This window comes from Heterodontus francisci, chromosome 6, assembly GCF_036365525.1.
Source record: "Heterodontus francisci isolate sHetFra1 chromosome 6, sHetFra1.hap1, whole genome shotgun sequence".
NCBI classification, from domain to species: Eukaryota; Metazoa; Chordata; class Chondrichthyes; order Heterodontiformes; family Heterodontidae; genus Heterodontus; species Heterodontus francisci.
The window spans coordinates 19,560,889-19,588,863 of NC_090376.1; the positions used below are offsets into that span (position 1 = coordinate 19,560,889).

The 27,975-nt window shown below is 41.4% G+C and overlaps 1 protein-coding gene across 3 annotated transcripts in view; it reads left to right on the forward strand.

The window, feature by feature from the left end:
* The first annotated feature begins 1,942 nt into the window (after nucleotides 1–1,942).
* Nucleotides 1,943–27,975, forward strand: part of ppp2r3b (protein phosphatase 2, regulatory subunit B'', beta) — a 159,269-nt gene continuing 133,236 nt past the window's right edge. For 2 of the 3 annotated variants that reach the window (XM_068033220.1, XM_068033223.1), the window contains exons 1-2: nucleotides 1,943–2,031; nucleotides 13,642–14,132. In XM_068033220.1, the coding sequence (XP_067889321.1) occupies nucleotides 13,764–14,132 (369 nt within the window). In that variant the 5' untranslated portion in view covers nucleotides 1,943–2,031; nucleotides 13,642–13,763. Of the gene's footprint in view, nucleotides 2,032–13,441; nucleotides 13,461–13,641; nucleotides 14,133–27,975 lie in introns of all 3 variants that reach the window. The other variant, XM_068033221.1, reaches the window with a different exon arrangement.

Here is a 27,975-nt window from a genome sequence, read left to right on the forward strand (position 1 = left end):
TGTGGCATACAAAAGCAAGGAAATTATTCTAAACCTTTATAAAACACTAGTTAGGCCTCAGCTGGAGTATTGTGCCCAATTCTGGGCACAACATTTTGGTAAGAATGTAAGGTCTTGGAGAGGATGCAGTGAAGATTTATTAGAGTAGTATCAGGGATGAGAAAAACTTCAGTTTTGTGGAGAGACCAGAGATGCTGGGATTGTTCACCTTAGACCAGAGAAGGTTAAATGGAGATCTAATGGACAATATAAAATAAAATGTACAATTTTGAAGGGGGTGCAGAAGCAGAGGAACCTGGGTGTAGAGGGGCATAAGTCATTGAAGATGGCAGGACAGATTGAGAGCGCGGTTAATAAAGCACACAGTATCCTGGGCTTTATTAATAGGGGCATAGAGTACAAGAGCAAGGATGCTATGTTGAACTTGTATAAGACACTAGTTTGGCCTCAGCTGGAGTATTGATTTCAGGTCTGGGCGCCATACTTTAGGAAAGATGTGAAGGCATTGGAGAGAATGCAGAAAAGATTCACGAGAATGGTTCCAGGGATGAGGAACATCAGTTATGAAGATAGATTGGAGAAGTTAGGACTGTTTTCCTTGGAGAAGAGAAGGCTGAGTGGTGATTCGATAGAGGTATTCAAAATCATGAGGGGTCTGGACAGAGTAGATAGAGAGAAACTGTTCCCACTCATGAAAGGATCGAAAACGAGAGGGCACAGATTTAAAGCAAGGGGTAAGGGAAGCAAAAGCGACATGAGGAAAAACTTTTTCACGCAGTGAGTGGCTAAGATCTGGAATGCGCTGCCTGACAGTGTGGTGGAGGCAGGTTCAATTGAAGCATTCAAAAGGGAATTAGAGTGTTATATGAAAAGGAAGAATGTGCAGGGTTACAGGGAGAAAGCGGGGGAATGGAACTGAGTGAATTGCTCTTTCGGAGTGCCAGTGCGAACATGGTGGGCCAAATAGCTTCCTTCTGCACTGCAAAAATTCAGTGATTCTGTAATAGATGTGTACAAAATTATGTCAGGTTTTGCTCGAGTAATTAAGGAGAAACTGTTTCCAGTGGTGGGGATAAGTAACCAGAGGTCACAGTTTTAAAGTAATTAATAAAAGAACCAAAGGTAACATGAGGGAAAAGAATGCAGCAACTTGTTGTGATCTGGAATGCACTGCCTGAAACAGTGGTGGAAACAAATTCAGTAGTAACTTTCAAAAAGGAATTGGATAAATATTTGAAGAGGAAAAATTTGCAGATCTATGGGGAAACAGCAGAGGCATGGAACTAATTGCATAGTTCTTTCATGATAGGCCAAAAGCCTGCCTTCTGTGCTGTATAAATCTGATTCTATGAATATGATTTGTTATTCTTTCAAATATTTGCAAACACAATGCGATACTCAAAAAATTAAGAGCTGAGGTTAAAAAGAATCAAATGTTAAGTTTTCAAAGCTTGAGAGGGTAAACAGCAGATTATTTTGCAGCATTTGATTAATTAGTAATAAGGAGGCATTAGAAAGGGGTATTTTGAAGACATGTTTGTGCAGAGGGTTGATAGAATGTAGAAGCTTTAGTTCAAGTAGCTAAGTTAATCATGGCATTTCACGGAAATTTTAAAGGGTGGGTTATTAAAGGCATGGGTAAGTGCTGAGAAAGGGGGAAGTGCTGAGAAAGGGAATTAAGGTGCTGAACAGTGGCACAATCTGCAATTTTTAAAAATGGTGAAAAAGCTTCTTTCATTAAAGACGATGCCTGTTTAAAACCTTAGCAAGATTGCATCCTCTGTGCACTGGCATTTGCCATGTGGCAATAGCGTGTGTGCTGTGTGTCTCACACCTACAGCTCTTCTAGGGGGCGGGGTTTCCGCGTGGCGCCGTTGCCGCGGTAACCAGTGCGCGCCGCCGCTGTTCTCGCGAGATGTTGGGTGAGTGTGGGCGGGGCGGCTGTTGCCCAGGAGTTGCGGGGAGAAACAAGAGGCGGGTGGAGCTGACAGTCCGGGAAAAGAGTGAATGACTCAAGCGTGACAGCTGCTGGTAGGTGATTCTGGCTGTACCGGCAGCAACTCCTAGCGCTGGGAGTTCCCCATGTGCGTTTTTACAGACGGCATGCAGCCCAGCTTCGGCTGTCAGTGATGGACGGCATAGCAACCAAATGCCAGGCTTCAGACCACACCTAGGCCAACCCCTCCCCCACTCCCTCTGTACAGTGTGACAACTAATTCACTGTGTTTCCATTTTTCTAATCGTGCAATTAGTTGACGTTGTTTGGGTTTTGCTGCGCCATTTATACTTTTTAAAAATTGCAATGTGTATTTGACGAATAAGATCAAGGTTTTTGTATTTACTTAATTGTGGCTCGCAAAATTTGTGTTAGTTAAAAAATGCATTCGTGTTGATTTCTGCAAAATTATCTACCATTGTAATATCCTTATTTGGCCAGTTAATTGTTTATATATAAATTATGTTTGATTAGAAGTAACTTTATGAAAAGGTTTGCTCTCCTACTCCAATATAAGTCAATTTTCCCAACTTTTTTTCCCTTCTCTTTTATCTTCCATTTTACTCCTCCCAAGATTTCCTTTACCTGCCAACATTTATTGCCCATTCCTAATTGTCTTTAAGATGGTGATGGTGAGTTGCAGCCTTGAACTGCTGCAGTCCATGTGGTGTAGGTACTACAACAGTACTTTTAGGGTGTTCCAGGATTTTGACCCAGTGTCAGTGAAGTAACAGCGATATAGTTCCAAGTGAGGATGATATGTGACTTAGAGGAAAACTTACAGGTGGTGATGTTCCCATGCATTTGCTGCTCTTGTTCTTCTAGATGGGGGAGTTTGTGGGTTTGGAAGGTGCTGTCGGAGGAACCTTGGCATGTTACTGCAAGTGCATCTTGTATATAGTACATATTGTGCCACTGCGCCACAGTGGTGGAGGGAGTGAAGGTTTAAGGTGGTGAATGCGATGCCCATCAAGTGGGCTGCTTTGTCTTGGATGGTATCGAGCTGCTTCAGTATTGTTGGAGCTGCACTTGTCCAGAGAGAGTATTTAATTACACTTCTGCCTTGTACCTTGTAGATGGTGGGCAGGCTTTAGGGAGTCAGGAAGTCAGTTACTCGCTGTAGAATTCCCAGCTTCTGATTTGCTCTTGTAGCCACAGTATTTATATGGCTGCTCCACTTAAGTCCCTGGTCATTGGTAACCCCAGAATATTGATGGTGAAGGATTTAGCGATGGTAATGCCATCAAGGAGATCTTTTTTCTTTTGATTTTTTTCTGGAATGTGGATGTCGCTGGCTAGGCTTGTATTTATTACCGATCCCTAATTGCCCTTGAGAAGGTGGTGATGAACTGCTTTCTTGAACAGCTGAGTCTTTGGGGTGTAGGTACACCCACACTGCTGTTATGAAGGGAGTTGCAGGATTTTGACCCAGTGACACTGAAGGAACGGTGATACAGTTCCAAGTCAGGATGGTGTTTGGCCTGAAGGGGAACTTGCAGATGGTGGTGTTCCCATTCATCTGCTGTCCTTGTCCTTCTAGGTGGTCGAGGTCTTGGGTTTGGAAGGTGCTGTCGAAGAACCTTGGTGAGTTGCTGCAGTACATCTTGTAGATGGTACACACTGCTGCCATTGTGTGTCTGATAGAGGGAATACATTTTGAAGGTGGTGGATGGGATGCCAATCTAGCAGGCTGCTTTGGCATGGACGCTGTTGAGCTTCTTGAGTGTTGTTGGAGCTGCACCTATCCAGGCAAGTGAAAAGTATTCCATCACATCCATCCTGACTTGTTTCTTGTAGATGGTGGACAGGCATTGTGGAGACAGGAGGTGAGTTACTCGCTGCAGAATTCCCAGCCTCTGACCTGCTCTTGTAGCCACAGCGTTTATGTGGCTGGTCCAGTTCAGTTTCTGGTCAATGGTAACTCCCAGGATGTTGTTAGTGGGGGAATTCAGTGATGGTAATGCCATGAATATCAAGGGGAGATGATTAGCTTTTCTCTTGTTTGAGATGGTCATTGCCTGGCACTTGTGTGGTTTGAATGTTACTTGCCACTTATCAGCCCAAGCCTGGATGTTGTCCAGGACATGCTGCATATGGACATGGGCTGCTTCAGTATCTGCAGAGTTGCAAATGGTGCTGAACGTTGTGCAATCATCAAACATCCCCACTTCTGACCTTATGCTGGAGGGAAAGTCATTGATGAAGCAGGTGAAGATGGTTGGGTCGAGGACACTACCCTGAGGAACTCCTGCAGCGATGTCCTGGGACTGAGATGATTGACCTCCAACAACTGCAACCATTTTCCTTTGTGATAGGTATGACTCCAACCAGTGGAGAGTTTCCCCCCGATTCCCATTGACTGTAGTTTTTCTAGGGCTCCTTGATGCCATACTCGATCAAATGATGCCTTGATGTCAAGGCAGTCACTTTCACCTTATGTCTGGAGTTCAACTCTTTTGTCCGTGTTTGGACCAAGGCTGCAATGAGGTCAGGAGCTGAGTGACCCTGGTGGCACTCGAACTGAGCAGCAGTGAGCAGGTTATTGCTGAGCAAGTGCTGCTTGAGAGCACTGTTGACGACCCCTTTCATCACTTTGATGATCGGGAGTAGACTGATGGGGCGATAATTGGCCGGGTCGGATTTGTCCTGCTTTTTGTGTACAGGACGTACCTGGGCAATTTACCATTTGCTGGGTAGATGGCAGTGTTGTAGCTGTACTGGAACAGCTTGGTTCGGGGAGCGGCTCGTTGTGGAGCACAAGTTTTCAGTACCATTTCCAGAATGTTGTCAGGGCCCATAGCCTTTGCACTATCCAGTGCCTTCAGCCATTTCTTGATATCGGTGGAGTGAATTGAATTGGCTGGAGTGGCATCTGTAATGCTGGGGACCTCCAGGAGTAGGCCAAGATGGATCATCCACTCGGCACTTCTGGCTGAAGATAGAGGCGAATGCTTCAGCCTTGTCTTTTGCGCTGATGTGCTGGGCTCCCCCATTGTTGAGGATGGGGATATTTGTGGAGCCTTCTCCTCCTGTTAGTTGTTTAATTGTCCACCACTATTCACAACTGGATGTGGTAGGACTGCAAAGCTTGGATCTGATCCATTGGTTGTGGGATTGCATAGCCCTGTTTGTTGCATGCTGCTTCCGCTGTTTGGCATGCAAGTCGTCTTGTGTAGCTTCACCAGGCTGAACCTTATTTTTAGGTATGCCTGGTGCTGCTCCTGGCATGCCCTCCTACACTCTGCATTGAACGACAGTTGGTCCCCCGGCTTGATGGTAGAGTGGAGGGTATGCTGGGCTATGAAGTTACAGATTGTGGTTGAATGCAATTCTGCTACTGCTGATGGCCCACAGTGCATCGTGGATGCCCAGTTTTGAGTTGCTATCCCATTTAGCACAGTGGTAGTGCAACACACAACACAATGGTGGGTACCCTCAATTTGAAGACTGGACTTTGGCTGCACAAGGACTGAGTGGTGGTCACTCCTACCAATACTGTCATGGACAGTTGCATCTGCGTCAGGTAGATTGGTGAGGGTGACGTCTCAAGTAGGTTTTCCCTCTTGCTGGTTTCCTCACCACCTGCCACAGATCCAGTCTAGCAGCATCGTTCATTAGGACTCGGCCAGCTCAGTCAGTAATAATGCTACTGAGCTACTCTTACTGATGGACATTGAAGTCTCCCACCCAGAACACATTTTGTGCTCTTGCTACCCTCAGTGCTTCTTCCAGTTGGCGTTCAGCATGAAGAAGCACTGATTCATCAGCTGAGGGGGGTGGTGAGTGAGGTAGATGGTAATCAGCAGGAGGCTTCCTTGTCCATGTTTGACCTAATGCCATGAGACTTCATGGGGTCCAGAGTCAATGTTAAGGACTCCCAGGGCCATTCCCTCCTGACTGTATACCACTGTGCCGCCACCTCTGGTAGGTTGGTCCTGCTGGTGGGACAGGACGTACCCAGGGAAAGTGATGGTGGTGTCTGGGACATTGTAAGGTATGATTTGGTGAGTATGACTATGTCAGGCTGTTGCTTGACTAGTTTGTGGGACAGCTGTCCCAATTTTGGCACAGTCACCCAGATTTTAGTAAGGAAGACTTTGCAGGGTTGACAGGGCTGGGTTTGCTATTGTCGTTTCCGGTGCCTAGGTTGATGCTGTGTGGTCCGTCCGGTTTCATTCCTTTTCTGTGACTTTATAGCAGTTTGATACAAATGAGTGGCTTGCCAGGCCATTTCAGAGGCATTTCAGAGTCAACTATATTGCTGTGGGTCTGGAGTCACATGTAGGCCAGACCTGGTAAGGACTGCAGATTTCCTTCCCTATAGGACATTAGTGAACCAGATGGGTTTTTACAACAATCGACATGGTTTCATGGTCACCACTTGACTAGCTTTTAATTCCAGATTTATTAATTGAGTTCAATTTCCACCATCTGGTGGGATTCAAACCCATGTCCTCCGAGCATAAGCCTGGGGTTCTGGGTTACCAGTCCACTGACATTACCACTACACCACTGCCTCCCCCCAAGCTGATTAGATTTTCTCTTGTGGAAATAGTCATTGCTTGGCATTTATGTGGTGTGAATGTTACTTGCCACTTAGCCCAAGCCTGAATGTTTGGCTGCATGTGGGCACAGACAGCTTCAGTAGCTGAGGAGTTAAAAATGGTACTGAACAATGTGTAATAATCCCCACTTCTGACCTGATGTAGGGAAGGTCATTAATTAAGCAGCTGAAGATGGTTGGGCCTCGGACACCACCCTGAGGAATTCCTGGAGCCTCAACAACCGCAACCATCTTTCTTTGTGTTAGGTATGACTCCAACCAGCAGATTTTAGGGAGTTAGGAAGGAAATTAAAAAGCAGTACGTCAAGTGCAGTAATCTCAGGGTTACTCCCTGTGCCAGGTGCTCGTGAGCATAGCAATAGGAGGATTGATCGATTGAACATGTGGCTGGAGAATTAGTGTATAAACTGGACTGCTGCACCTCAACAGAACCGGGATCAATATCCTTGCAGGGAGATTTGCTAGTGCTGTTGGGGAGGGTTTAAACTAGCTTCTCAGAGGGATGGAACCCTGAGGGGTTACTCAAATTGGAAGGAAGTAGAAAAGTAGTAAGCAAAATTAGAAGACGGCTGAAAGAAAGGCGAGTATCAACTAGGCTTAGAATGCACAATGTCAAAAAGACAAGGTTAAGGGCACTCTACCTGAATGCATGCAGCATTTGCAACAAGGTAGATGATTTAAAGGCCCAAATAGATGTAAATGGGTATGATCTAATTGCCATTACGGAAACATGGCTACAGGGTGACCAAGACTGGGAACTGAATATTCAAGGATATTCAACATTTAGGAATGACAGGCAAAAAGGAAAAGGAGGTGGTGGTGTGCTGGTGGTAAGGGGTGAGATCAGTACATTAGTAAGGGAGGATCTCAGATCGGAAAAACAAAATGTTGAATCTGTTTGGGTGGAGCTAAGAAACAGCATGGGCAGTAAACATTGGTAGGAGTTGTTTTACAGGCCACCAAACAGTAGTGGTAGTGTTGGGCATGGTATTAATCATGAGATTAGAGAAGCGTATCATGGGTGACTTCAATCTGCTTATAAACTGGGTAAACTGAATGAGTGCTAATGCTGAGTAAGACGAGTTTCTGGAGTGTGTTAGGGATAGTTTTCTAGAGCAATATGTTGAGGAACTGACCAGAGAACAGGCTGTTTTAGATCTAGTATTATGTCATGAGAAATGGCTAATTAATCTTGTAAAAGAACCTTTGGGGATGAGTGAGCATAATATGATAGAATTTTACATAATGTTTGAAAGTGAGGTAGTTCAATCTGAACCCAGGGTGTTAAATTTGAACAAAGGAAATTATGAGGGCCAAATTGGCTGAGGTGGTTTGGAAAAATACATTAAAGTTATGACTATACATAGGCATAGTCTTTAAAGAATTGTTACATAGTTTACAGCAACTATACATTCCTTCAAGGCACAAAAACCCAAAAAGAAAAGTAAGTCAACTGTGGCTAACAAAGGAAGTTGAGGATTATATAAGATTAAACAAAATAGTAGTAAACCTGAGGATTTTAGAATACAGCAAGGAGGACCAAGAAACTGATAAAGGGAGAATAGAATATGAATGTAAACTAGCAAAAAGCATAAAAATGGACTGTACAAGCTTCTATAGGTATGTAAAAAGGAAACATTTGGTTAAGACAAATGTGGGTCCATTACAGGCAGAATGGGGAATAGAGAAATGGCAGAGAAGCTAAATGATTACTTTGTGTCTGTCTTCACCGAGGAAGATACAAGAAATCTCCCAGAATTAGAAATCCAAAGGACTTGGGACAATGAGGAATTGAAGGAAATTAGTATTAGTAAGAAGGTTGTATTGGAGAAATTAATGGGACTGAAGGTACCTGGGACCTGATATTCTACATTCCAGAGTGTTGAAAGAGCTGTGGAGATAGTGGATGTATTGGTGATCATCTTCCAAAAGTCTATAGATTCTGGAATGGTTCCTGCAGATTGGAAATTAGCAAATGTCACCTATTTTAAGAAAAGAGGGAGAGAGAAAGCAGGGAACTACAGACCTGTTAGCCTTACATCAGTAGTAGGGAAAATCTTAGAATCTATTCTAAAGGATGTGATAAATGGACACTTGGATAATAATGATCTGATTGGGCATAGTCAACATGGATTTATGAATGGGAAATCATGTTTGACGAGCCTGTTGGAGTTTTTTGAGGATGTTCCTAACAGAATTGATAAAATTGGATTTTTAGAAGGCTTTTGATAAAGCCCCCCACAGGAGGTTGGTTAGCAAAATTAAAGCACATGGGATAAGAGGTAATATACTGGCATGGTTAACAGGCAGAAAACAGAGAGTAGGAATAAATGGGTCATTCTCACGTTGGCAGGCTGTGATTAGTGGGGTACTGCAAGGATCAATACTCGTGCCCCAGCTGTTCACAATATATATCAATGATTTGGATGTGGGGACCAAATGTAATATTTCCAAGTTTGCGGATGACACACACTAGGTGGGAATGTGTGTTGCGAGGAAGATGCAAAGCGGCTTCGAGGAGATTTGGACAGACTTAGTGAGTGAGCAAGAACATGGCAGATGGAATATAATGTGGACAAATGTGAGCTTATCCACTTTGGTAGGAGGAACAGATAGAGTATTTCTTAAATGGCAAGAGATTAGAAAGTGTAGATGTACAAAGGGACCTGAGTGTCCTCGTCAATAAGTCACTGAAAACTAACATGCAGGTGCAGCAAGCAATTAAGAAGGCTAATGGTATGTTAGCCTTTATCGCGAGAGGATTTTAGTACAGGAATAGCTTGCTTCAATTGTATAGACCTTGGTTAGATCACACCTGGAGTACTCTGTGCAGTTTTGGTCCCCTTACCTTAGGAAGGATATTATTGTCATAGAGACAGCGCAATGAAGGTTCACCAGACTTGTGCCCGGGATGGTGGAACTGTCCTATGAAGAGAGATTGGGGAAACTGGGCCTATATTTGCTAGAGTTTCAAAGAATAAGATGTGATCTCATTGAAACCTACAAAATACTTAAAGGTATAGACAGGGTAGATGCAGCTAAGATATTTCCCCTGGTTGGGGAATCTAGAACCAGGGGCCACAATTTCAAAGTAAGGGGGAAGCCACTTAGGACCGACATAATGAGGGCAGAAGCAAACAATTTACTTGCAACCCTTTAGCCCCATTTGCCGTGATTAAGTGTGAAAATGGATCTTCCATAATGTTGAAAGTAATTTACAACCATTTGAATCTTCTAATTTAGATTGTGTGGTTAACAGTAAACTGGAAAACTAAATTTGTTTCCAATTTGACTTTCACCAGTGTTCAAAAGTGTTTTGTTTAGCCAAGCCCTCTTTTTAATGGGAACTGCATCTGAAAATTGTTTTATATCCCATTTATAGCTGGGAGCTGTTTCTAGGAACACGATATACTATTGGGATTTTTGCCTCTTTCTTGTAAAACTGCCTGATTTGTAGCATGAGGGATTTATTAGCAGGCAGTCTAAAGTCGTGGCCAGAAAACAAAAGCCTCCACCTGCTGAAGTGGCTCACTGATGCTTAAAATCATAGAATCTTACAACACAGAAGGAGGCCATTTGGTCTGCCATACCTGTGCTGGTTAATTTGAAAGAGATATTAGATTTGCACTCTAGCTTTCTCCCCATAAACCTGCAGATTAGTTCTCTTCAAGTACATATCTAAATGCCTTTTGAAAGTTCCTGTGGAATCTAATTTCACCAGCCTTTCAGAACTTAAAAATGGGAAAAATGTCACATTTGAGCTCGTGTTTTTTTTCCCCTCCAATTATTTTAAATCTGCGACTTTTGGTTACTGACCCACTTGCAGGAGGAAACAGTTTCTCCCTACTTGCTCATAATTTTGGAACCAATTATTAGATTTCCCCTTAATCTTTTCTGCTCCATGGAGAACAATCCCAGTTTCTCCAATCGTCCCAAATAAAGCACAGAAGAAAAGCACACATTTTTCGCCACCTTGCTTCTGCATAAAAGGTGTCATTCACGTAATCAATGCTTGAAACAACTATGTTAATCAGCTACGTCACTCAAGGTAACCACCAAACATTTATTTGCCGCAATTGGAATATTAGAATCCTTTGATTTGTGATTAGAAAGAAATTGCCTACTTTTAATCCTTAATAAATGACGCGCTGACCTTTTTTTTTCAAAACATGTACAAATAAAACTCTGTATTTACAGCAGTTACAAAATTTTAGCAAATCATCTGTTTTATATTGATGCACATCAATTGAAGCTGATTTTGGAACACTGGTGATTCAGCATATTATAGAATTTGATTGTTTTTCTATTTGTCCTCTGGATCTGGGTAACAGACAAGTCAGTAGTTATTGTCCATTCTTGGATGTTCTGTGGACGAGAGTCACTCATGTAGTGTAGCACTAGCATCACATGTAGGCTTGACCGGATACAGGTAGCAGGTTCCTTCACTGATTAACATTAGTAACCAGTTGGGTTTTTAATAATCTGACCCTATTAAATATTCCATTGTCTTTGGTCTCACCACAAGTTTCAATCCCTAGCTACAGATTCCATTTCTCTCCCTGGCATCCATCTGAGGCTGAACCAGACTGTTCGCCACCTTGGTGTCATATTTGACCCCGATGAGACTCCGACCACATATCCACGGCATTACTAAGACTGCCTAGTTCCACCTCCTTAATATCACTTGACTCTGCCCCTGCCTCAGCTCAGCTGCTGCTGAAATTGTCATTCAGGACTATGTTAGCTCTAGCCATGACTATTCCAATGTGCTCCTTGAAGGCCTGCCACATTCTACCCTCTGTAAACTTGAGGTCATCCAAAGCTCTGCTGTCTGGGCCTTTGCTTGCACCAAGTCCCGTTCACTCATCACACCCTGTGCTTATTGACCGACATTGGCTCCTGGTTGAGTGATGCTGGAATTTTAAAAATTTTCATCTTTGTTTTCAAATCCTTCCCTGGCCTTTTTCCTTTCTATCCCTATAATCTCCTCCAGTCCCACAATCCTCTTAGATATCTGCATTGCTGTAATTCTGGCTGCATGAGCATCCCCAATATTAATCGCTGTACCATTGGTGGTCATGCTGTCAACTGCCAAGGCTTAAGTTCTGGAATTCCCTCCCTAAATATCTTTGCCTCTCTTTCCTCCTCAAAAATTACCTCTTGAACATATCAGGGCAGATAGTCAATGTAGCTCGTGTTACACCAGTGTGCTTTGTTGAATGATAATTTTCTTTAATCCACTGGCTGGAGATCTGAATTTATATTTTTTTAAAAGAAAAGCTGCAAGGATGACTTTGCTGGCAGCTTCGGATGATCACCTAATTGCAACACTGTATCCAATATTGCAAAGGATTGTGATGAGGGAGACGAAATGTCTGCTCATGCCCCAGCATGAACCAAGTCTCAGGAAGTTTAAAGGAACTACCTGTCCTTTTTAGCAAGAGAGAAATACTGCTAAATGTTATGTTTGCATGATCTGAGTGACTGTCATGTGACATGCCCCTCCCCCATCTGTGGTTTTAAGCATGTGTCTTTCTGCAGCAGAGAGAGGAGAAGCAACTGGACTCTTGACACATGCAGGCCCAAGTGGGATCTCTTTCTCTGTATTCCAGCTTGAAAGCTTTCAAATCCTGCCTGTTGACTGACCACCATTGCATACTCCAGTTACAATCAGGAATTGAGGAATAAAAGCAAAATACTGCAGATGCTGGAAATCTGAAATAAAAACAAAAAGTGCTGCAAATACACAACAGGTCTGGCAGCATCTGTGGAGAGAGAAGCAAAGTTAACGTTTCAGGTCAGTGACCTTTCATCAGAAGTTCTGATGAAAGGTCACTGACCTGAAACGTTAACTTTGCTTCTCTCTCCACAGATGCTGCCAGACCTGCTGTGTATTTCCAGCACTTTTTGTTTTTATTACCCCATTGGAGGAAATCATCCGCATCACTGTCTCCAAGAGACCCACCGAATCAGTCATCTACCTCTTAAAACTAAAAGCCTCAGGACCACTGAATTCAGCTAGAAGTCAGCTAAATCACCAAACTCCACGAACTAAATGCCCCCTTTTTTTAAGAACTCTAACTCAACCAATCTCCCTTTCCCCACTCTGTAACCTATTTGTGTGTGCAAAAACTCTAGTGTGTGTGTGTAAGTTGTCGTATTGTTATTTTATTAGTTCCATTTAGGTACAATAAAGTTAACCTCTTTCTTTATTAACTCAAGAAAATCTGTCCAATTGGTTCTTATGATCATAGCATTAAGTAATCAAACACCTACTGAATTGGCCAGCACCTCCACTTTAAGAAAGAATTAAACCTGTGGTGGTCAAACAAGAAGAGGGAAGCCCTTCAACCCCTGAAACATTCTTTATTGGGTTTTGTTTGATCACGCTCTTGAGATGCTCTATTATGTTAAAGATGCTATATGATACAAATTGTTATTTCATGTTTGTTTTTCTGGTACCAGATCTAACATGACCAGATTTCTTAAATTCAATTTCACAAGTTGCCGTAGTTGGAATTTGAACTCTTAATTCCTAAAGTAGCTTAATGTGTTGTAATGCAGAATTCCCTGGAACTTTCCCGCATCATAAATTTCCAGAATTGCTACCATTAGTGCGGCAGGCCATAGCCAGAGCCGTGCATGATTAGGATCCGGAATGCACTGCCTAAAAGAATAGTAGAGGCAGGTTCAATTATAGCGCTCAAAAGGAAATTGGATAAGCACCTGAAGGGAAAAGATGTGCAGGGATACAGGGAAAGAGCCAGAGAGTGGGACTAGCTAATTTGCTCTTGCAGAGAGCTGTCATAGGCTCAATGGGCCGAATGGCCTCCTGTGTTGTAACCGTTCTCTGATGCTAATTTATGGCTTGCTCTCTACAGGAAACGGAAAACTCAGCAGGTGAGTTCCCTCAAGTTCCTCTTGAGCCAGCCAGCAAGAGCGAGACAAGTATTATTTGGCATTGGCTGCAAAGCAGATTGTCCGCCTTGACAAATGCAGGAATAGCAGGAGGAAGAAATAAACAGCAACAAAAAGTACAGAGCAGATTTTTTAACAAAGCTTTTCTGTTTCCTTTGCTCAGGAATTGCTTTACTTGAGCAAAGTTGAGAAGGACAGAACAGACTTCGACTTTCACTGGCAATCCGTTGAAATCAATGTCCAACAATCATATTGGTTATTTGATATATCCTAAGTAAGTTGACGATGCCTGCCGCCCCAGTTCTGCAACCTGTTCTTAAAATGAAAGTTGATGAGCTCTTTCTCTACTGGTTGAGTGAGACGACTACACAGTCCATGCTGAAAGATTACCTGAAACGAATAGAGAGTGGTGAAACAATTGAGGTAGGCATTGGTGATGCAACAAATGACCAACCTCCAACTGGAAGCAATAACAAGAAACATTCCAACTCAGAATTGAGCGTATTGAGTTACTCAACTTCCCCTTTAGTGACTTCTAAATACTGTTCAAGTCCTCCATCCCAGCTTACTTCAGCTCTCCCATCTGGCACATTTTCAAGTCCTAGAAATGGATTAAATACTCGAGCAACACGGAGATCATCTGGGGTTAAAGCTGTAAGTTTTGCATCTTTTTCACTTGAAACACCAATTTTTCTATGTTAACAAAAAAGATGAAGATTGCAATATCTTTTAAGAGAGAAAATAATCATACTGCTACTAAATTGTAGTAATGTTTTTTTTACATGGGGTTCCCCCATGGCTTAGTTTGTAAATGCATTATGTGATTTGTTACTGAGTTGCACAGCCCAGAAAAGTTCATGATTTATCCTGCATCTGCGGTAAATTAGCTGATTGCAGCAAAAACACTTTTCAATGCTTGACACCAAAGATTTACAATGGACCTCAGCACCTGAGGGGTGGGTTGGGATTCTAACGAAGCTGGAAGAAAGGCAGTTGAAGAGGCATAGTGGAGAGATTTAGGAAGAGGATTTCAGAATTCCTTAGTGTAATGATGGATGATTATGATGGTAGTGGGGGGATGTAGAACAGTACAGAATCGTAACAGTGAAAAGTGTGAGGAAGGATGTAAAAGTGAAGGAGATTGCAGTGGGACAGAGCAAGGCCAGGGAGGGATTTGTGGTTTCAAACTCCTTTAAAGTAGTTTGATGTGGGGAGTGAGATGCAGTGGAGGTCAGTGTAAACAGTGTAGTTGTAATTTTTTGGGATAGAATTTGGATGACAAAGTCCTGGATGGGTTAGTTTCTATGGGGTGAAGCTTGGGAGTATGCTAAGTATGATTTCAAAATACGGTATAAATTCTAATAAATTGCTGTGTATTGGTTTATTAAAAACAAATACCAAGTGTTTTGTCTTTACTGATTATTCCTTCCTAACATCTGTCCTAAACTCACCTTTTACCATTTTATATCTGTCCTGCCTTGTCGTCCATGCAACTAGAAACAGTACTCTGAATTTACCTTTTCACTTCCATTTGCACCTTCTTTACTTCCTATGATTAATGTTAATTTTTTTTATGGTTCTTTTACCCATTTTACTCTAGATATTTTTGACTGCTGTATTTGGGTACTCACGTAGATAATCCTTCACTCCTTGAGAGTGTTTTTACTTGCTTTGATAATTAGGTAAAATATTGTAGCATGCCTAGAATAGCTAACACAAAACTTCCTTTTTCTTAAAATGGTGTTCTATTCCATGCCTTTAGGATCCTTTTTATCTTTTGGGAAAACAAATTTACTAAACAGTAATAGCACAAGTGAACAATAAAATTTACAGTATTAGTCTACCAGTTACTAGTAGAAAATAAATGGTTCACAACTTTATTGCTAAAAATCTGAAACACTTTTATGCATTGTTATTAAAAAATAATTTTTTTGCTGAACCTGATATTTTTTGTTAGGTAAGAGCATCAAGGGATTTGAAGCAAAGGTGGGAAAATGAAGTTGATCAACCATGATCTAATTGAATGGTGGAGCAGGCCTGAGGGGCTTAATGGCCTACTCCTGTTCCTGTGTTCCTACAAATTGAATTTTATGCTTTTGGTGGCTCGGGACCATAATTACATGCAATTAATTGCTCATAAGCATTCAATGCAATTATTCCTACATAATTGGACCTTTTATTCATAAAAAAACTGACTACAGTCCTCCGTGGCTGAGAAAACTATTTAGGACAGTACAATTCTCCTGTAATCTTTGGTGCAAGTTACTACTATTTTCTGGGGAAGGTGCATTGAAGTCATAGAGTTATACAGCACAGAAACAGACCTTTGGCTCACCGCGTCCGCGCCGGTCATCAAGCCTATCTATTCTAATCCCATTTCCCAGCACTTGGCCGGTAGCCTTGTATGCTATGGCGTTTCAAGTGCTCATCTAAATACTTAAATTTTGTAAGGGTTCCTGCTTCTACTACCCCTTCAGGCAGTGTGTTCCAGATTCCAACCACCCTCTGGGTGGAAAAAATGTTCCTCAAATACCCTCTGAACCTCCTGCCCCTTACCTTAAAACTATGCCCCCTGGTTATTGACACCTCTGCTAAGGGAAAAAACTGTTTCCTTTCTACCCAATCTATGCCCTTCATAATTTTGTATACTTCAATCAGGTCCCCCTCAGCCTTCTCTACTCCAAGGAAAACAACCCCAGCCCATCCAGTCTTTTTTCATAGCTGAAATGCTCCAGCCCAGGCAACATCCTGGTGAATCTCCTCTGCACCCTCTCCAGTGCAATCACATCCTTCCTATAGTGTGGTGCCCAGAACTGTACACAGTACTCCAGCTGTGGCCTAACTAGCATTTTATACAGCTCCATTATAACCTCCTGCTCTTACATTCTGTGCCTCGGCTAATAAAGGCAAGTATCCCATATGCCTTCCTAACCACCTTATCTACTTCTGCTGCTGCCTTCAATGATCTATGGACAAGTACACACTCTGACCCTCTGTACTTACTATGGTCCTACCACCTTGCCTTGTTAGTCCTCCCAAAATGCATTATCTCCAGGCAATGTGACGGGGTCAAGGGCAATGGGAAATTTTAATAGCAGCTACCACATCAAATTCAAATTCCATGTCCCCTCACAGCAGAACATGAAACAAAAAACAATATTTAAGTTTCCAGCTTTTTTTTCTCAAAAGGGAGGAATAGCAGGGCAACCAGTAACATAGTCATTTTCCTGTCCGGCTTGGGAATAGGGAGATGAGGGCAGTCTCACTTTGATAATGAACTCCAAAGTTGAATTTTCTGGTGGGAGGGAGAAGGTAAAATTGGACTAACTGTAGAAAAGAGATGGAACAAAATGTTAACATATTGATTCTTTTGGAAGAGTGCTGGGAGGAAGCATGAGATATGAGGCACAGAAAAGGCTGGGACACATTAAAGAAATAATTTTTCACCAGTCTTCACATTTTTGTCAGCTATTAATAAATTGTTCCAATAGTTCCTTTCTCTTTAATTTCTCCTTGTTATTTGCCAGTCTGTTTGACCTCCTTATGAATTGAACTAATTTAAGTGATGTCCACTCAGTTGACTTTTTAAGCTATTTAATAAATAATTTAAAATTTTAATATTTTTTAGCAAAATCTGACAATCTTAGTGACAGTTGCATGTTAGGCCATTTCTGAGGGCAGTTAGAGTCAACCACATTGCTGGTCTGGTGTCACGTGTAGGCCAGACCAGGTAAGGAGAGCAGATTTCCTTCCTTAAACGGCATTAGTGAACCGGATGGGTTGGATCTAGCACACTGCATTATCTTGTACTGCAATATAGTTAGGTTCACTCTTCTTTGTGGCTTCCAATGAGTTGAGTATTTGATTTGTTTTTTGTGTTACGAAAATGCTTTTTTTTAAAAAAATTTGAGGACTCGTGGTTGAAGATTGTGGAGATGGATTCATTTGGGACTGGAGTTATTCCATAAATGTTGGCTTTTTAAAAAAAAAAGTCACTGAAAGGACTTAAGATTTCTGTTTAAAAACATTTACTGGATGTCACATGTCTGAAGCTAAGTCAATAACAGCTGCCTTGGTGACCAGGGGAGTTGTTTACAAAGAAGTGACATCGAGAGTTATGGTGGTTAGGAGTTGGTTTCGTTTTGGAATATTGTTTTGTGTCAGTTGGATTTGTAGCCTGCTGAGAGAGGCACCCAGCTCATCTTTTCTCCACCTCTGAGAAATCCTGCAAAATCTAGTGTGTGATAGTAGAAACCCCTTATGCCACATTTCTTCTGGAAAGCCTGGCAAATTAATCCTCAACACTGCCTGAAAAGAACTGATCTAGAAAGATCCCAATGACAGCCATCTATGTTTATTTGGGACACCAGAATAATGGGACAACTGATATCATTCCATATCTTCTCCTTTTCCTTCAAGAATTAGCAAGTGTTTGGTCAAAGTATTTTTTTTTGTAAAAAGATCTCTGCAGAGAAATTTTTTTCTCTTTTTAATGTGTGTGTTTAATTTTAAAAGGGAACTTTCATATTTCAATCTGTTAATGCTTTGCATCTTTACTGGATAAGTCTTTTATAATAAATTAATAGTTTTGTTGTTTATTAAAGAAACCTGGTTATTTTTATTTCAGAATAAATTACACCAAAGTATATAATTGGCCATATCGGTAACTGGGTAAAAATTTAAATATATGTTGTGACCTGTGGAGAAGTGGAACTAGAGAAAAACCATGCACTCCTCCAGCCTCGGTTGTAATGTTTGTAATTTATATTTGTCTAATCCTAGCTTTTGGCCTATACAGTAAAGATTCTTCAAGTTTGGCTTGCTCTAATGTAACAGAAAAATGTTCTTTCTTTGCATACTTCACGTACTATCTGCTTGTTTGATATTTATATTGTTTGAAACAGCATTAGGTTATATATAATTATTCAGCGTTCCATTTTCCCTTCTTTCCAGCTTGCAAATATATTATATACACACATTATGGATTGGACAAGCTTCCTGAATTCTCACTATATTTGTACTGAAGTACATGCACGTCCTGGATTGGCCCTATATTTGTATTGTAGCATGCACACATTCTGGATAGGCACTATATTTGTCCTGTTATAGTTCAGCAAGATCATTGCTATCTAATATAAGAACTTAGGACAGCTGATCCTAATCAGATCAGCTCGTTGGTAATTTCTGACGTGATAGTTGCTATATAGATCGGTAGAAGGCAAGAACATTTGGTCTTCAGATATTGATAGCTGCAGCCTATTCAAGAGCTTCTAAATTTAAAGAATGTACCAAGGATGCCCTCATAAGAGACCTTTACTATTTCTGTTCCTTCATTTTACCCCATCTGATCCCCAAATAAATAATTTAATCTTTTTCAATTGATACAGAAAGTTAATGCCTTATTTAATCCTGGTTGGTACATATGTCAGAGTATACTGGCATGTGTAGGGGAATATAAAAAGTAGTTACACTATTGGCTTTTATTAACTATCACCAGATTTTCTTTGGTCCTTTTTTTTTTATGCAGCTCCTTTTTCTTACCCCTCACCCTTGGCCTCACTTGCTCATATTTTACAGACAAATCTTTTTGAAAGTTTATGAGTTTATAATCTGATATTTCACCTTGTTTATTTGACACAGTATGTTGCAGAAATGTATGCTTTTAAAATTTGTTCAGCTGTGAACCCGCATCATATATTTTTACGAGTCCACCTCCTTTACTTCGTTACTGATGTAAATAGTTTATAATCAAATTGTCAACATGTACTTTAATTGGAATGGAAGCTTTCTTTTTAATTACTAGTTGTCAATCAGGTGCCTACTTCTTTTGTATTTTGTGATGGCAGCTGCTGCCTGGTTTTATTCCAAAAGCAGAAATTGAGGAAATTTGTGGAGATGTTAAGGTCCCTTTTCAGAAGGAAGGGTTTTTTCAGGAAATACTGCTTCATGCGAAGGGTGATAATAGTATGGGGCACTCTCTCACAAAAAGCAGTAGATGCTCAATTAATATTGTTATATCTGTGATGGTAGCATTTTTGTTAGCCAAGGATATTAAAGGATATGGAGTCAAGGCAGGAAGATGGAGTTAGGATACAGATCAGCCATGCTCATTGAAAGTTGGAACAGACTCGAGAGGCTGAATGACCAATGATTGATGCTATGTTCGTCATAAATAGGATTAGGATCGTGGCCTGAAATCCACTTTTCTGCCTGCTCCCCATAATCCTTGACTACCTTGTCAATCAAAATTCTGTCTAAATCAGCCTTGAATATATTCCATGACTCAGCCTCCATTGCTCACTAAGGAAGAGAATTCCAAACACTAACAACCCTCTGAAAGAAGAAGTTCCTCCTCCATCGCTCTTAAATGGGAGACCTCTTAATTTGAAACTGTGCCCCCTAGTTTTGGATTCCCCACGAGAGGGAACATTATCTCAGCTTCTACCCTGTCAAGCCCCCTCAGAACCTTATACGTTTCAATAAGATCACCTCTCATTCTTCTAAACTCTCTTGAGTATAGGCCCAAACTTTCCTCAAAAGACTAACACCGCATCTTCGGAGTCAACCTAGTGAACCTTCTCTGAACTTCCTGCAATGCAGGATGTCCCTCCTTAAACATGGTGGTCCAAAACTCTAGGTACGGTCTCACCAATGCCCTGTACAGTTGTAGCAAGACTTCCCTACTTTTATACTCCATCCCCCTTGCAATAAAGGCCAACATGCCATTTGCCTTCCTAATTACTTGTACCTGCATGCTAAACTTCTGTGATTCATATACAGCCCTATTGTATAACATACAGTCTGCGGGCCAGGATCTGGCCCACCGAAGGCTTCCATCAGGCCTGCGGATGTACTTCAGAGATGAGAAATTTCTGATTGCTTTGTTTTCCAGACTGGCTTTTAAAAGAAGATCGCAAGTAAGTTTCACGGCTGAGAGGTGCTGACATTGGGAACAGTGGTTTTCCAACGTCAGACAGACGCATTGTGAGGCAGGTTCCAGCCAGTTCTAACTTTTATTTAAAAGGCCAGATCTGACCAAAGTGCAGAAACCATTGTTCCTGATGTCAACAACAATCGGCTGTGAAACTGACTGTGCGATCCTTTTTTTAAAAAAACTGACCAACCACAAAACTGCTATGCTGAGTTCTTGCTCTCTGCAACTGTCAGACAGAGGGGATGGTTTGGACAGGGGAACGGGCGGGGTGAGGGAGAGAGTGGGGCGTGGCTACAGAGAGAGGGAGAGAGCGCGGTGGGCGGGAAACAGTGAGAGAGAGAGAGAGAGGGGGAGAGGAAAAGAGAGCAAGTGATCATGATCATTCCTGACAGATGGACATCTATCCAGAATACTGCGAATCGCTGCATGTTTGCAGGCAAACATTGACTATTTATGCAAGCAAAAATATGTCCAGTATCTCACTGCATCAGTGTCCAACATCGTGATGCGAAAGTAAGTCAATAAATTAATCTTCAGTAAAAGCTTCACAAAAATGCACACTTGTTCTGATAGTGAGATAAATTTTTAATGCTTTTACTTTTCAGAAATTGTTTCACCAGCCCCCTATGTAAGACAAAAATTGTAATGTGCCCCCCCTCCCCCACACGAAATGGTTGGACAGTCCTGATGCACAAGGATTCCCAGGTCCCTCTGTACTGCAGCATTCTCTCTCCATGTAAATAATAATCTGCTTTTCAATTGTTCCTGACAAAGTGGACAATCTCACATTTCCCACATTATACTCCATCTGCCAAATTTTTGCCTACTTACTTAACCTATTGATCCAATTCTTTGGGCTGGATTTTACAACGGGGGTCGGGAGCTGGCCACCGATGTAAAAGTCGGTGATTAACCTGCATACGCCCAGATCGGGGATCCGACCCACATTTTACAGGTCCCTTGGCTTTAATTGGTAAGAGGTGGGACTTTCCCCGCTTGAAGGAGGAAGTCCTGCCTCATTGAGCTGCCGGCCAATCATTGGGCTGGCAGTTCTTAGTCCCAGCAGCGCCACCGGGAGCGGTGGCCACTGCTGAGACTGCAGCCCATCCGAGGACATGGAGCTACATTTGGTTTGCCCCGACCAGCAGATCGGTTGCTGCCTGGCGAGGCAAAGGTGGTTGTTTGGGGGGGAAGGGGGGTTTCTCTGGTCCTGGGGGTGGTTGGAGAAGCGGGGTCAGCCTTTTGTCCCATTAGTGTTCCCTTTACTTTTTCTGTTGTGTTTTGTGATTGTTTTAAGTTTACCCCCTCCCTTTTGCCTCCTGATTTTCTACTCTTTGGATGCATTTGTGTCTTCTACTGTGAAGACAGATATAAAATACTTGTTCAAAGCCTTTTTCATTTCCTCGTTTCCCATTATTGATTCCCAGTCTTGCTGTCTAAGGGACTGATACTCAAGTTAGCTATTCTTTTCCTTTTTATATATTTGTAGAAGCTTTTACTGTCTTTTTATATTTCTTTCTAGTTTTCTTTCATGCTCCAATTTCTCCCTCTTGATTAGTCTTTCTAGTCATCATTTGCTGTGTTACAAGTGCTTCCATTTTTTTGTTGAATTGAGGACTTGTGTTTTAAAACTGAAAAGGGGTCCATGGATTTTTTTTTTTTTACAAGGTCTGAGAGGTCTGGATTATAAACAGTTACTGGAAGAATCAAGGAATGCTAAAATCAAGCCCTTACTGGAAGGCACCTGTCTTCAAATCACAGAATCACAGAATAATTCAGTGCAGAAGAGGCCCATCAAGTCTGCACCAATGCATTAAAACACCTGACCTGTCTACCTAATCCCAGTTGACAGAAAATAATTACCCATCAGGGGTTGTTTTTGACCTGGGGAAAGATGTTTACAAAGAAGTGACAGGTCAAGATTTATAGGGATCAGGATGCTTGACTTTTGTGACATTGTTTTTGGTTTCGCTTTGGACAGTGAATTGAAGCCCGGCTCGGGTATAAAATTAAAACCCGACCCAGGCCCGACCGACAACAGCCAACCTGAACTCGACCCGAGCCAGAGTCCTTTAATTTTTTTAAATGCCCGACCTGAACCCGACACGTATATTCGGGTTTGGTTGGTAGCCAGACTTTAGACCAGTGGTCGAGTACAGGTGCCAGTTGTTGATGTACCCGTGTTCAATTAACATTATAAAGTTTAAAAAAAACAACAAACGCTGATTTCAAACAAGCGAAGGTGCCGCAACCCTGAGCACTCATGGGGAAAAAGTATCCACTTCAGGAAATCATGCAATGTAATAAACAAGCTTCTGAACTGTATCAAGTTCCGATGTCATTAACAAAAAAAAAATCTCCGCGGAGAACTCCAGCTGGGAAGTTTAATCTCCCTATTTCCAGATAATTTTAAATCCTTGGGCCAAGTATAGATAAAAGCAAGAGCTCAGTTGATGTTTCTGTACTTACTGCAGTTACTGGTATCTTCCCCGGGCTTCTCAGTTTCTCCCGGACTTGATAGATTTCAGAGTGTAAGGGGTTGGGTTAATTTCACTCTGGTGCTTTGTGGGAAGTAGTAGCTGTTACTTTCCCCTCCTTTCTCCGCACCCCCTTCTCCCCCCCCCCCCCACACTTCTCATCTGATTTCTGTTTGTCCTGATCTCTGTCCGCGTCCGGCCCGACCTGACCTGAACCCGACATATGTCATCGGGTTCAGGTCGGGTAGCTATGCTCTACAGTGAATTGGGATGTGGGCAATGTGTTAAAAAGACAGTTGGAGAAAACTTGCCAAGAGAGCAATCCCCAACTGAGTTCCAGCTCTTTGAAAAAGCCTGCCAGTTTCCCATCTCTTGAGAAGCTGAGAAGTAAATGTAAGAAACTGCCTGAAACCCCTCCCCCAGTTGCTGCATTTTTCCTGGAAAACCTGCCCAAACTGATCTTCAACGTCGCCTGTCAAGAACTGTTCTAGGAAGGTTCCAGTGGCAGTCATCTACACATATTTGTGACGCCAAACAAAAAAAGAACATCTGTTTTTTCATATCTTCTATTTTTCAAGAATTAGCAAGTATTTTGGCCAACCTATTTTTTTTGTAATAGAGCTGTAAAGAGTAAATCTAATTTTTTCTGTGTATATGTGTGTAAGGGACACAGGTAAAAGGGAACTTTTATATTTCGATCTGTGTGTTTATGCTTTGCTTTGTTACTGGTTAACACTTGTTTTATAATAAACTGATAATTTTGTTGGTAAAGAAACCTAGTTGGTATGTTTTATTCTGAGATAAAAAGAGTTTATTATTGACTGCATCAGAAAGTGGGAAAAAATTTAAATATATGTTGTGATCTGTGGAGAAGTGCAACTAGAATAAACAGTGCACTCCTCCTGCCTCAGTCGTAACATCTGGTTTCTAAAATTTTCCCAATCTCTAGGCCTACCACTAATCTTCGCAGTATTGTACACCTTTTCTTTCAACGTGATACCATTCTTAACTTCCTTAGTTAACCACAGATGCTGCATCCTTCTGGTATAGTCTTCTTCAATGGAATTCATTTGCATTCAGGGGAATATTTATTTGGGCATAATATTTTTCACAAGATGGTATCTAGTAAACCCAAATTCAAGACCAATGCTGGTTTTCAATCATGACATTAGATGGTTGGGAGTTGATTACAAGATTGAAACTAGAAATATTCATTCTTCTGAATCCTTCAGTTGGATTGCTGTCTTTAATCTATTTCTCCTTCATCATGCTGTCCTGGAAAGGATGCAAGAAAAACTACAAACTCCAACCTCAGACTTTATGACTGCACCTTCTGTTTACTGCTGTGGATACTGTCTTGCTGAAATTCCACTCTTGGTGTTGCTAAGCTGAAAATGTGTCACGGCATATACATTTCCTTTTCCATGAAATGTTCTCAAACAAGATTTCCTGCATTGTCATTTACTCTTTAATTTGTATTTTCTTAGGGCCTCAAAACTTCTTGCAAAGCTCATTCTTCATTTTAAACTCAAGCTTGGCAGCACAGAACTATATTTTTCTCCTTGTTTACTGATCTTAGCAAAAACATGGATGTGAGTAAAAAGCCAGCACCTCTTTTTCACTGCCCTACAAACTCCTGTTGAAATTGAAACTATTTACACTTTTTTCCCTACTCTAAATCTCTCTATCTCACGATCACAAAACTATGTAAGTCATTACCTTTGTCCTGTAATTCCTGATTTATCTTCTGTTTTTTCAATTCTGGCCTATCAATTTTGGTATTTATCTAGATTTTTTAATTTGAGTGAAAAGCTCAGTGCTGAATGGATGTTAAAAATAATGACTTTGTAATTTGGATTGGTAAGATCTGACTGTTGGGATTGGTGTAGTAATTGATGCTTTGGACGATTTATTCCAGATGATTGTTCTGTTCCTATGTCTTTGGCAAAACTTAACCATATTCCTACCATTTCAATAATAAAAGGATGAAGCTCTTAAATAGTATAACAAATGGCAGTAATGTACATGATAGTCAATGTTTGTTTGGGCGAAGATTAACGGTGTACCATTCCAATCCAAATGGTCATTAGATGAGTTGGAGGTGAAAACGAGATTGAGATTCCACCCATTCACTCAATTGAGTGCCTCAATTGGATTGCTATCTTTAATCTATTCCCAAATGTCTAGTATTGTATATTGTCTTGAAAAATCCATTATTGAGTGGTGTTTCACATGATATGTATAACCATGGGAAAAATATAATATAATGGTGAGAAAGCTTTAAATGTGGAATTGATTGAATAGTAAACAAAATAAAGTAATATTGCCATATATTAGTTTTAAACTGGAATTAAATATTTTTAAGTCAGAGTGTTTCAAGCCTGTGTCCTCAGTACCTTGCTGTATGGCAGCGAGGCCTGGACAAAGTATGTCAGCCAAGAGCGACGTCTCAACTCATTTCGTCTTCGCTGCCTCCGGAGAATCCTTGGCATCAGGTGGCAGGATCGTATCTCCAACACAGAAGTCCTCGAGGCGGCCAACATCCCCAGCACATACACCCTACTGAGCCAGCGGCCCTTGAGATGATTTGGCCATGTGAGCGCATGGAAGATGGCAGTATCCCCAAGGACACATTGTACAGTGAGTTCGTCACTGGTATCAGACCTATCGGCTATCCATGCCTCCGCTTTAAACACATCGGCAAAAGTGACATGAAGTCCTGTGACATTGACCACAAGTCGTGGGAGTCAGTTGCTAGTGATCGCCAGAGCTGGTGGACAGCCATAAAGGCCGGGCTAAAGAGTGGCGAGTCGAAGAGACTTGGCAGGAAAAAAGACAGAAGTGCAAGGAGAGAGCCAACTGTGTAACGGCCCCGACAACCAATTTTATCTGCAGCGCCTGTGGAAGAGTCTGTCACTCTAGAATTGGCCTTTATAGCCACTCCAGGTGCTGCTCCACAAACCACTGACCACCTCCAGGTGCTTACCCGTTGTCTTTCAAGACAAGGAGGCCAAAGAAGAAGAAGGAAGAAATATTTTTTGCTAGGAACTTTAGTTGTGTGTAGTTTGTGTTTTTTTTAAAATTCATGTGATGTGGGCACATGATCCTGTCTTTATTTTCTCTGGGACATGTATGGTGTGTCTTTAAGACAGCGAAGGAGCCATACTGCTTTAAGGCAGCAAGCTCTAAAGACTGAGTCTGAGTGCATTCTCATTGCCTTGGACACAGCCATTCAGAGACTGCAATTCAAAGGGTGCATTCTTGTTGCCTTGGATACAGCCACTCGGACTGAGCATCAATAGCTACATTTGTTACAATTCAATTTTGAACTGGCCTATAGTGCAAACAGTCTGTTCTAACAGGAGACCCAAACAGACAGCTGTGTGTTAGCACCTGAAAGAAGAGCTCTCAGACCATTTCAACTGAAGGAAGAGAATTTAGTCTTTATTTATCATCGCTCAAAATTCTAAAAAAAAAAGTCAAGCCAAAACACAGATCTCTGATAATTTAAACCGAAGGAAGGGAAGTTAGACTGTGACAATCTTTTATCCCTCAAAAATTCTAAAACCAAATTGATTCATTTAATAACTGTTTGTAAGTTGTTAATTGTTGAAATTCATTGTTGGAGAAGGAAACCATCACTTACTGCTGGAATTAGACTACGGACTGTTCCACTGTTGAACCTTTTTCCCCATCGGATGGCTGTGAGGATTTCAAGCAACGTTGAACTGTAAATTTGAAAGGGCTGTAATTTTTTCTATTTTAAATGTTTATGTCTTGGTATTTAAGAATTTAGGTTTTTCTAATTAAACAGTTCATTTGTTGATTTAAAGATTTGGTTAGTCTCATTCGGGGGATAATTGATGGTACTGTTTGGCTGGGTTTAAAGTTTATAATAAGTTAGGCGATCTGCAGAGGGATGGGATTGAATTCACAGTACGTTTCTCCCACCACATCAGTATCATATATTTTGATTGGGGGCTTTGACTGGAGCAGTCGGTCGTAACACTAGGAACTTTAGTTGTGTGTAGTTCGTGTGTTTTTTAAAAATTCATTCTTGAGATGGGCACGCTGGCAAGGCCGATACTTAATGTTTACTCCTAATTGCTCTGAGAAAGTGTTAATGAGCTGCCTTCTTGAGCCACTGCAGGTCATTCTTTCCAGCAGTCTGAATACAACTGACTGGCTTGCTAGGACACTTCTGAGGGGCAGTTAAGAATCAACCACATTGCTGTGCGTCTGGAGTCACATGTAGGCCAGACCACGTAAAGAAGGCAGATTTCCTTCCCTGAAGGACATTAGTGAATCCGATGACAACATGACAATGGTCAATATTAGACTAGATTTTAATTCCAGATTTACTAATTGAATTTCGGTTTCACCATCTGCTGTGGTGGGATTCAAACCCATGCTCTGGGTTACTAGTCTAGTGACATTACCACTATGCCACCGCCTCCCCATTTATAGCTACGTTAATTGTTCTAATCTCTGACTCCTGAAAGTGTTAATTCCTGATGTACTGGCCCGAAACAAAATTCTGCTTTTATTATCGGATAACAGTTTCTGCTGTCATGGTTTTTGCAACATGAAGTTTGTGCAGTGTCATACGGAAGTGTTGAAATCGAGTTTGTGGATGGACTTTTTTGGGTGGTTGTTAGATATTATTCTTTTGAGAAGACATTTCTTCCCTTTTCATTCAAGATCATACAATGTTTTCTCACAGTACTCTGTTATAAACCAAAGAAAGTGTGGCTGATGTTGGTGAGTAGAATCAGTATTCTCAGACTTTTTTTTTGCATTTTCTCATAGTGTCTTAAAACAATTACAAAGATATGAAGATAAAGTTGGTTAAAATAGGCTGAGAAAATAGATTGAAGGGTAGAACAGTAGATAAGCAGTGGCAGACATTATAATTCTCAACAAATATATATTCCGTTGAGAAAGGCACACTCTACGAGAAGGATGAACCATCCTTGGCTAACTAAGGAGGCTAAGGGTGATATTAAACTGAAAGAAAAGGCATACAATGCTGCAAAGTTTAGTGGTAGGCCAGAAGATTGGGAAAAATTTTAGAAACCAGCAAAGG